The sequence below is a fragment of the Emys orbicularis genome, chromosome 13 (genome assembly GCF_028017835.1).
Source record: "Emys orbicularis isolate rEmyOrb1 chromosome 13, rEmyOrb1.hap1, whole genome shotgun sequence".
Classification (NCBI taxonomy): Eukaryota; Metazoa; Chordata; order Testudines; family Emydidae; genus Emys; species Emys orbicularis.
In genome coordinates, this window is record NC_088695.1 from 14,418,505 (window position 1) to 14,430,297 (window position 11,793).

At 45.8% G+C, this 11,793-nt stretch overlaps 1 protein-coding gene across 1 annotated transcript; it reads left to right on the top strand.

Moving 5' to 3' along the window:
* The first annotated feature begins 380 nt into the window (after positions 1-380).
* LOC135888137 (olfactory receptor 5G9-like) lies at positions 381-1,319 on the top strand. The gene has a single exon (XM_065415948.1). The coding sequence runs from the start codon at positions 381-383 to the stop codon at positions 1,317-1,319; it is 939 nt and encodes a 312-aa protein (XP_065272020.1).
* Positions 1,320-11,793: the final 10,474 nt, after the last annotated feature.

Genomic DNA, 11,793 nt, shown 5'->3' on the forward strand with positions numbered 1-11,793 from the left:
ATTTAGAAACAGAGAGACTGAGGGAGCCTCGCATCAGACTATCCCTTAGTCAGAGCTGAACAGGGTATTTGTGAATACCAATAGGATCTGATTCTGGGATTTAGGCTTCTAAAGTGGCAGTTAGGTGCCCAAGTCCTTTTGTGTATTCAGCCTAATTTGTCTATTTAAAACACACAAATGCCATCTCACGTCTCTCTCTCTCTCTCTCTCTCTCTCTAAATTTAGTCTACTTAAAACACACATTTTACAGAATGGAATAGGACTCTCTTTACATTCATCCTATGGAACAGATGATCTGCACATACTGTTTCAATTTATTTTTATGATAAGTGTTAATTTCATTTGTTTTCTGGTCTCCAGGTCATAGATTTCCTGATTAAATGACAATGAAAAATAAAACCACAGTGACCGAATTTATCCTCCTGAGACTTTCCAGTGACACACAGATGCAGATTTTCCTCTTCCTGGTGTTTTTAGTTATTTACCTAATCACTCTGAGTGGTAACATAGTGATCATGGTGGTGATAAGAGCTGATTCTCACCTTCACACCCCTATGTACTTCTTTCTCTTCAATTTATCCTTTGTTGATATCTGCTATTCCTCAGTCATGGTGCCTAATATGCTGATGAACTTCCTAGCAGAGCACAAAACTATTTCTGTCAATAGCTGCATTGCACAGATGTTCCTTTTTATCCTCTCGGTTGGTGCTGACAGTTTCATTCTCTTAGCCATGGCTTATGACCGCTATGCTGCCATCTGTGACCCATTGCATTACGTGCAGACAATGAGGAAAGGGATCTGTGTTCAGCTGGTGAGTGGTGCATGGATCATGGGCTTCTTCTATGCCCTTCTTAACACTGTTTTTGCTCTCAAGTTGCATTTCTGTGGGCCCAATCAAATCAGCCATTTCAGCTGCGAGCTCCCTCCTCTGTTACAACTGTCCTGCACGGAGATCCTCACCAATCAAGTGGTGCTTCTTACTTCTGCTGTGGTCTTTGGGTTGAGATCCTTCCTCCTCACCCTAATCTCCTACATTCACATCATCTCCACCATCCTGAGGATACGCTTTGTGGAGGGCAGGCGTAAAGCCTTCTCCACCTGCAGCTCCCACCTTATTGTTGTTGGCTTGTTGTACTTGACAGCTTTTTTCCAGTACACAAAACCCAGCTCAGTCTCCTCTGTGGTTCTGGACAAAATGTTTTCCATCCAGTACAGCATCTTGACCCCCATGTTAAACCCCATTGTCTACAGCCTGAAAAACAAGGAGGTAAAAATAGCAGTAGGGAAAATGTTGCAGAAATTCAAATTTCTAAAGTAGTGTCGATCTTATTTAAAAAAAAAAAAAAACAAAGAGCATAGAACTGTGGATAACATGCTCATAGGGCTAGCTTACCTTTACTATATTCAGTGCCTTCATTATATTTAGTACTTTCATGATATTCAGCTGCAATGCAAGAAACCTACAGGCCTGTATCCTGTAAGATATTAGCTGAAGCATTTGTTAGCATATGTGTGGTTAAGTAGGCTGTAACCCTTGGCACAGATCAGCCGTTACCTTTAGATTTTGGGAACTAAGAAGAGCTTGCTCAATGGCAGGAGTTAGAATGGTCCAGTAAGTGTTGCCACAAGGAACATGGAAGTAATAACTGCAAATCCGCTTAAGCAAGGGGTGATGGGTTTGATCATGACCTGAAATGGTCGTTACATGTATTAATATACTAACCTATAGAGGAAAGACACCTCAATATTAGTAGGATGAGGAAATACAAATAAGGGAAAGGGGGGTGGGGAACCCTACTGAATATGCATTAGATATAGTGGTGTCAGTGTAACATAGTGGTTCTTAAATTTCTGTATTGGTGATCCCTTTCACACAGCAAGCCTCTGAGTGTGACCCCCCCTTATAAATTAAAAATACATTTTAAAAAAATATTTAACACGAATATAAATCCTGGAGGTGGAGTGGCATTTGAGGGTGGAGGCTGTCAGCTTGTGACATATGTAATAACCACATGACACCCTGGGGGATGGGGGGGGGTCATGACCCCCAGTTTCAGAACCTCTGGCATAACATATTATAGAAGTTGTATCCCAGTCTGTGGATGGTAGGAGAGAGAGATCTATCCCTTGGGAGGGGCCACTATGATGGCCACTGCTGATGAGACTGAAGATAATGGCTAATATTTCAAGTTGTTCTGCAAGGGATGGTGTGAGTATATGGATGTGCAGATGTACATTCTGTAGTCTCTCTATCTACCTTACTAAATTAGAGTGTTTGTGACTTTGCTAAATGTAATAATGAACTATTTGTACATATAGAAGAGTTCCTATAGTGTGACTGTTGCAACTGTTCACATCGGTGTTGCCCGCCTAAGGGGCTCGAGGGGACAACAATGGTCCATGGCCCGGTGTGCTTGGCACCAATAAAGACACCGAGGGGAGAAAGCAAGCCAAGTTTATTTCAGAGCTCTGAAATGGCACTAGGAGACCAGCATGTCTCAAATCCAGTGCAACAAATACAAACAACTTTTACCTTTTATACTCCAAACTGTTTGAATACATCTCTTTGTCTGGCTGTTCCCCCTTACCCCTCCCTTCCAGACAACTGTTACAATAAGCTCTACATAAGCTTGTGAGAAAACTTTCCCAGTCTCTGCGACCTTGAGTTAGACGCCTGTAAACTAACTACCCCTCCTTCCCCTGCTCCTTATCTCTATTATTTCTGCTAGTGTGAGTGAAACTGCAGCCATCTGCTAGAAACGCTGACCAATACATTTCTGCTTCAGCCTGCTACAGAGCATGTAAGCAGTTACCACAGAAGTAGGTGAGAGTTCACAAGATGGAGTTTGGGGGTTCAGATAGGCCCAGAGCAAAAGAGTTTCATCGACACTTTGGCCTTCCACTCTCCCGAGTTACCTGGTAGCTATGCCTAGTGGACCCCAACAATCCCTCCTTTGAGAACACTCAACAAACCTTTGTCAGAGTTTTCTCATACTCTAAAGACAAAATGCGATTAAGCTCCATGCAATCAGGATTATCAATGAGAGGGTATAAGGGAACTTCTGGGGTATGGGAGGTACAAGTCTTACGTATGAGCACTTTACAGCAAATGAGCAAAAGAACAAGAACAAAACATATCACCACACCTGTGAGCAAGATGCGAACAATGCTTCCCCCTATATCTCCTAGTTCCCCTAAACCAGGTAGCCAACCCCAAAGGGAATCCAAAATAGTGGGTTCCCCTTCCTGGGCCTTCAACTGGTTAAAGGCCCGTTCAGCTGACAAGATGTGCTTGTTAATGTCCTGTGAAAACTCTGGGACATAGGTACAACACTCTTCTCCAATAAGGGCACATACCCCGCCCCGTGAGGCTAACACATAATCTAGGGCCTGTCGGTTCTGCAAGGCCAGCAGTCGAAGCTGGTACAGCTCAGAACTTTGCCAATGATACCCTAGCCATAGAGAAAAGCATAACTGAGTGAGAAATTTAGACAGTCTTCTGTAGAGTTGGGTTAGCCATCCCACCCCATAGGAAGGGAGGGCTATCATCCCAAACCTGTCTCCTTCACTGATGGGTTCTAAGGTAGCTCTCAAGGACTGATAGTACCTGGGACGACCTGAGGGAGCCTTGGGTAGAATGCGGAGGGGAGGAGCAAGATAGCCTTTGTAACAGCTACCATGCCAACCATTAGGAAGCCATTTGTAGGCACTAGTACCACAAACTCAAATACCCAGAAGATAAGAAGAATTGTTGACACTAAACAAGTCAAAAAATAACAAGACCAAATACATAGGCCAGGTCGGCCTTCTGTGAGAAAATAAAACCAATGTTCAGGGTTCTCGCGGGGAGTATGCTGTGACTGTTGAGAAAGATCACAACACATTCCCAGTAACCCTTACTGTCTTTTGAATAACAGCTTAAGTCCCAAATCGTCATTAGCAGTCTTCTCCGCAGGCTGGACAGTCCACTGTTTAGGAATGGGCACTGCTTTCAGTCGAGAGTGATGAATCCTGTTCTTGTGTCCTTCGACCTTTGCCGCTGTATGGGTGACAAGCAGGACGGTGTGGGGTCCCTTCCACTTCTCTTGGAGAGGCTCGTCCTTCCAGGTCCGCACGAGAACGGAGTCACCAGGCTGCAGGGAGTGGACTGGAGTATCCAGCAGAAGAGGCTGTGAATCTTTGGTGTACCTGTGAAGAGAAGAAAGAACAGCAGACAGAGAGCACATGTACTGAGACAAGAAACCATACCCCATCTCCCACTCCCCTGCCAGAACTGGGGTACCATTCATAGGCCATGCTCTTCCAAACATAATCTCGAAGGGACTAAGCCCTATCCTACCCTTAGGGAGAGCACGAATGCGAAGTAACACAAGGGGCAAGGCATCAGGCCACTTAAGAGAGGCCTCCTGACAGACCTTTGAGAGGTGTCACTTGAGTGTCTGATTTGTGCGTTCCACTACTCCACTGGCTTGAGGTTGCCAGGGTGTGTGGAGTTTCCAGGGGATTTGCAGAGCACTTGATATCTTTTCAACAATTTGAGATGTGAAGTGTGTTCCATTGTCAGATTCCATCCACAGGGGAAGACCGAAGCGAGGAATGATTTCCTTGACAAACTTAAGAGCCACTGTCTTGGCAGTGTTGTTGCGACATGGGAAGGCTTCAGGCCATCCGCTGAATCGATCCACCAAGACGAGGAGGTACCTGTACCCTTGGGTCCTGGGAAACTCAGTAAAATCTATTTGCCACACTAATCCTGGGCCTGGGGTAGGTTCCAGGGTGGCTGGTGGCACTGCTACTCCTGGTCGAGGGTTATTCTTTTGGCAGATTAAACATTCAGCTTGTACCTGTAATGCTAGGGGTTTAAGTCTAGAGGTTAGAAAATATTTATTCATGAGCTGGGTAAGAGCCTCTCTGCCTGCGTGTGTGGTTTGATGCAGTTTCTGCAACACTGGTCGAATCAAGCCCTTGGGCAGGAGGATTTTTCCCTCTGTGGAATAAAGCCATCCCTCCTTTTCCTGGAGACCGAGACTGTCAGCCAGGTTTCTGTCCTCTTGGGAGTACTGAGGGGCTGCAAGCTCCCCCACTGATGGGATGAGGGCATGCATTTGGGCATTCTCCTCAGTTGGTGATTTCAGGGTAGCAGCTCGCTTAGCTTCCCTGTCTGCTCTGGCATTGCCCTTGGTTACATCTTGATCTTCCCTTTGATGGGCTTTGCAATGCACCACTGCTACTGCTGAGGGGAGTTGTACTGCTTCTAAAAGCCGGATAATTTGAGACCCATGCTTGACCGGAGAGCCTTGGGCTGTTAGCATTCCCCTTTGCTTCCACAATCCAGCGTGAGCATGCAATACCCCAAAAGCATACTTTGAATCAGTAAAGATATTAACCCATTTGTCTTTTGCCAGCTCAAGTGCCCGAGTCAGGGCCACTAGTTCAGCAAGCTGGGCAGACGTTCCTGCCAGTAAACTCTCAGCTTCCATGGTATCATGAAGAGAAACAATAGCATAACCAGCCCTCCTTTGCCCATCCACCACAGTACTACTTCCATCTGTATACCATTCCAAGTCAGCATTTGGGAGTGGCTGATCTTTTAGATCTGGGTGGCTAGAATACTGAACATCTATGATTTCTAGACAGTCATGTTCCTGCTTTTCTGTCTCTGGTAGCAGTGTAGCTGGATTAAGGGAGGGACAGATCTGCAGGGTGACTTCAGGATTCTCTAACAGCTTCGCCTGGTACCGAGCAACCCGAGCCTGTGTCAGCCAAAGACCACCCTTAGTTTCCAGCAAGGCTCGGACCATATGGGGAACATACACTTGCACAGTTCCTCCCAGTGTCAGTTTTCAGCTTCCCCAAGCACTAGAGCAGTAGCTGCGACCGCCCTCAAACAGGCTGGCCATCCCTTTGAAACTTGATCCAGTTGTCTAGAAACATATGCCACAGGACGTTACCAGGCACCTAATAGCTGGGTAAGCATTCCCAAAGCTACCCCTTTTCGTTCATGCACATACAGTTGGAACGGCTTAGATATATCGGGCAAGCCCAGGGCTGGAGCTTCCATTAGCTTCCTTTTCAAGATTTTAAATGCCCTGTCCGCTTCTGGGGACCAGTGAAAGGGGTCATGTTCCGCTCCCTTAACACATTCATACAGAGGTTTAGCCCACAGTCCAAACTCTGGAATCCATATTCTGCAAAAACCTGCCATGCCCAGGAATGCCCTAAGCCGTTTACGGTTGCTGGGGATGGGAACTTGGCAGATAGCCTCCTTCCTTTCGTTTGAGAGCTGTCTCTCTCCCTGCCTGATGTGAAATCCCAGATATTGAACCTCTGAAAGAGCAATTTGGGCTTTGATTTGAGATACCCTGTATCCTCGCAGTCCAATAAAGTTTAGGAGACTCACAGTAGCTCTGAGACAAGGGATTAGACCCACAGCAGCAATTAACAAGTCATCTACATATTGCAGCAGGAGGGCTCTGTCTGAATTATCCCACTCCTCCAAGTCTCTGGCCAAAGCCTAGCCGAACAGAGTGGGGGAATTTTTAAATCCTTGAGCCAATACTGTTCAGCAAAGCTGCTTTTTAACCCTTCGTTTGTCTTCATTATGCCTTGCAGTATTTTGCAGATCTCACAGTTGCTTGGGCACATTCAGGCCCCCCTTTCTCTTGGTTGTCAGCCAAGTCTTAGCTGTGTACACTGTCCTTGGATGAGCCTGCTAGCTGTATTTTCCTCTCAGTTAACTCATTCTGTGCTTTTTCCTTCTCCCTTTCTCAGCTTCTTCTAACTTCCAAAGGAACCTTCCACTCTTCACTCATACACCTTTTCTCCAACCATTAACACATACACATTGCCATCATACATACTTTCCAGTAACATAACTTCTGTACAGAACTTTGAAGCAACAAACCAGGATGAGCACACTCACTTCTGAGGATTCCACTCTGTACAACCTCTGGTGTCCAATAGCTTTCCCTTTTAAACCTTAAATGCCTTCTCTGTCTTCCTCCCTTAGCCTTGGCTATAACCTGATTCCGCTCCACTTCAGACAACAGGGTTCTCATAAGTATATTACAGTCATCCCAGTCAGGCTTATGGCTAGCTAGACAACCTTCAAAGATAGAAATGAACTTGCTTGGATTCGTTGAGAATTCTCCTGCCTCTGTCTTGAAAGCAGCCAAATGGACTGGATTATAAGGTACATGCGAATATACAGACACTATCTGTGCTGGCCGTTCCTGTGTTCCTGGACGGGCTACCACACTCTCAGTAATCAACGGATACAATCCCACGGGGGGGGGGGGTACTCTCTGAAGCCTGTGGGGGTGGAGGAGCCGAAGGGGACACAATTCTGGCATTACAACAGTGGGAGGGTTCTGGGGTTTAGCAGCACATACTACCGAGTCTGTCGGAGTCAAATGGCATTTGAGCAAAATATCAGTCCTATTTCTTAACACCATAATCGTATACGCATAGAGATGTTCATTCCATTTACCTGTTCTCTGACAAAACAAAAGCAATTGAAGGATCGTGTTGTAATTAAGTGATCCTTCCGGTGGCCACCTTTCTTGGCACTCCAGCTGGTACTGAGGCCAATCAACTGTACAGAACCTTTTCAATTTACTTTTAATCAACTGATCAGATCCAAACACTTTCCAGTTCACCAGAATGCATTCTAAGGGTGTACACTGTACCCTGCCGGCTGTACTCTGTCCCTGCCCCATATTCTAGGGAGACTCTGGGCGTCCCCAGGTCAAAACAGGCAAAGTCCCCACTGGACTGTTCCTACCTTATCCAAGGGTCCGGTTCTGCACCGTCGCCCTATCCACGGGACCGGTTCCCCACCGTCGCCCACAGCTGCTTCTCCACTGTCTGTGTGCGTTGCACCGTTGTGCCCTCCGGGGTCGAGCAAACCACGTCTCTGCCGAGGCCCCCGATGAAGTCACCGGTGAGCGCTCTGGGCGTCGGTCGTCGTCGTAATCCGTCGGCCACCAGGAGGGATCTGGGCAAGGCTAAATTTAACCCTCGAGCCCACCCAGGGACGCCAAAACTGTTGCCCGCCTAAGGGGCTCGAGGGGACAACAATGGTCCGTGGCCCGGTGTGCTTGGCACCAATAAAGACACCGAGGGGAGAAAGCAAGCCAAGTTTATTTCAGAGCTCTGAAATGGCACTAGGAGACCAGCATGTCTCAAATCCAGTGCAACAAATACAAACAACTTTTACCTTTTATACTCCAAACTGTTTGCATACATCTCTTTGTCTGGCTGTTCCCCCTCACCCCTCCCTTCCAGACAACTGTTACAATAAACTCTACATAAGCTTGTGAGAAAACTTTCCCAGTCTCTGCGACCTTGAGTTAGACGCCTGTAAACTAACTATCCCTCCTTCCCCTGCTCCTTATCTCTATTATTTCTGCTAGTGTGAGTGAAACTGCAGCCATCTGCTAGAAACGCTGACCAATACATTTCTGCTTCAGCCTGCTACAGAGCATGTAAGCAGTTACCACAGAAGTAGGTGAGAGTTCACAAGATGGAGTTTGGGGGTTCAGATAGGCCCAGAGCAAAAGAGTTTCATCGACACTTTGGCCTTCCACTCTCCCGAGTTACCTGGTAGCTATGCCTAGTGGACCCCAACATCGGGGTTCCCAACCATATAGTAATTTTAATAATACTGGTTTTGGGACAAGAACCTATCAACCCTCAAAGAGAGAACTAGGAATTCTTAAGTGATCAATATAATTAATACATAACCTATAGATCAGGCTACACTGGACAAGTTGGGTGGATTGATTTGGGTGTGTTCTATAGGGTCCAATCAGAGTTTGTGTGATGAAGTGGTAATTTTCTGTAATAATGTAATGAATGACATGCAAGGCAGTGACTTATGTGACTAGGGATTGCTACCCAGTGGATGCAGAAGGGTTAAAATGGTCTTGGGGCTGAGCAGGACACATGGTGTGTGTGTATGTATGTGTCACATTGCCTATGGGGGAAGGAATGGGTCATTAAGGAACATCTGGAACTGACCCATTTCAATGGAGGATCCGGAAAGACAATGGGAGCCCCAGGGATTGAACAACTGACACCTGCCCATTGGCAACTCCGGCATGTGGAATATGTGACCTCAGCATGCGCCTGCAGGAGGAGGAGGACGATGGGCCAAGAGGTGTCAGGTGGCTGGGTTAAGGGCAGCTCAGCAGCCCTCACCTAGGACTCACAGAGGGAGAGAGACAAAAATGGATTCCACGGCAGCTTGGCTTGGTGGCGCTCTGGCTGGAACAGGATGGACTGCAGGCTGTGCTTCTCGATACCAACACAAGGACTCACTGTGCAGAGCTCAGGGTGTTAAAGACCACAAAGACTTAAAGAAATGTGGGACCCTGTGGGGGTCTGGCACACTGAAGGGATTCCTCCAAGGGACTGTTTAAAAGTTGGGACATAGCATAGATTCTACGAGCCATAAAAGGTGAACAATAAAATAGGTAGCAGTCTACTTTAACTTACACCATTTTATACCCTCCTGGTAGGCCAAGCTACCAATTCACTCACCCTGTTGATATCAAACCATCTACCTATATATACGCAGGCTGAGATTTTTCAAGGAGCCCAAGGGAGTTAGTTGACAATCAATGGGATTTTGGAGCCTAACTCCCTTAATCTCCATTGAAAATGTAAGATCACATCCAACTCGTCTCCCTTAAACTCAGACTTTAAATATTCTCCTTAAGCTCTTTGCTTTGCTCCCTGTACAGTTTTCTCAAATATAATCATGCCTTCCTCCCTCTGAGCCAGTGGTCTTCCAACTTCTTTCATTGCTGTACTGCTTCTTCCAATACTTCAGTCTCCCCAGTTCTTGGTTTTCAAAATATTCCTCTCTCCAGGCCAGAAAGAACAGTACCATATGGCCAGATTTCCAAAGACAGATGCCTACTGGGATTTTCGAAAGCATCCAGGTACATAACTCCTTTTGAAGTCAATGGGAGCAAGGTACTCCTAGGTACTTATCTGTGTCTTCAGTCACTTAAAGACCTTTAAAAATATGGCCCACAGACCTTTGGAGGACAACGAATCACTGTTTGAGATCAGCTGTGATAGACAATAGATATTGGTTTCTTCCTTGACTGACAAGCCTTCATGAGCAAGATTCCTATCCAATGTCCTTTTTAAATATTTAAATCCTTAGGTTTGATCTCAACTTTTACTCAGACCTTATTCCCTGTAAAACTCCCACTGGCTGAGTGAAAATTGCATTTCAATGCATGTTGGGTGCTTAACTCCCTTAGGCTCCTTTGAAAATCCCAGCCTCCATTGCTTTACACACACAAATCATAATTTCACTCTTCTCAGGCAGACCTTAAGGCGAACAACAAAACAAGGAAGAACAAAGTCAAGTTGCCTGAGAGATCACCATGGGCGTTTCTCCTTTATAACAAACTACAGCATTTTTCTTCATGAAATGGAAACTGTCGGTGACATTTCTAGAAGTGCCTAAATGATTTAGAGCACAAGTCAATGGGACTTGGTTGACCAAGTTGCCCAAAAGAGGAGGTGATGACCCTTGGTCCAACCATTAGCCCAGTGTTAATTACTGGTGTTCTGGAAGACCTGGGTTCAATTCCCCATTCTACCTCCTGTAGACCAGGGACTGAAACTTTGACCTCCCAGCTGAAGGCCCTCACCTCCAGCATATAGGTACACAGGGGTGGAGTTTTCTCAAGCTTTTCTATTGAAGCTATTCCACTTATATAAAATACTTGGCTAGTCATGGGGCTAGAATTACACTGTACCTCAGTGTCAGGTTCAACTCATTGGTCCATTGAGTATTTTTTTTAGTTATTTATACATTGTGGAACAGCTTTGATACTCCAGAATACCTTATACCCCAGATATTAAGGCATTTTCCTCAGAGATGGGAGATATACCTACCTCTCTCATAGAACTGGAAGGTCATTGAGTCCAGCCCACTGCCTTCACTAGGCAGGACCAAGTACTGATTTTGCCTCAAGTCTCTAAGTGGTCCCCTCAAGGATTGAATTCACAACTGTGGGTTTAGCAGACCAATGCTCAAACCACTGAGCTAGCCCTCCCCCCAGATTTTGCTTCAAATCTCTGCCACCATCCCAGGTAGAGAGTGGAAGCGAACCATGGTCCCCCACATGCAAGGAGAGTGACCTAACCAATGGACTGAAGTTACAAGAATAGCAGCAGCAGAAGTACATAAGAACATAAGAACATAAGAAAGGCCGTACTGGGTCAGACCAAAGGTCCATCTAGCCCAGTATCTGTCTACCGACAGTGGCCAATGCCAGGTGCCCCAGAGGGAGTGAACCTAACAGGCAATGATCAAGTGATCTCTCTCCTGCCATCCATCTCCATCCTCTGATGAACAGAGGCTAGGGACACCATTCTTACCCATCCTGGCTAATAGCCATTTATGGACTTAGCCACCATGAATTTATCTAGTCCCCTTTTAAACATTGTTATAGTCCTAGCCTTCACAACCTCCTCAGGTAAGGAGTTCCACAAGTTGACTGTGCGCTGCGTGAAGAAGAACTTCCTTTTATTTGTTTTAAACCTGCTGCCTATTAATTTCTTTTGGTGACCCCTAGTTCTTGTATTATGGGAATAAGTAAATAACTTTTCCTTATCCACTTTCTCAACATCACTCATGATTTTATATACCTCTATCATGTCCCCCCTTAGTCTTCTCTTTTCCAAACTGAAGAGTCCTAGCCTCTTTAATCTTTCCTCATATGGGACCCTCTCTAAACCCTTAATCATTTTAGTTGCTCTTTTCT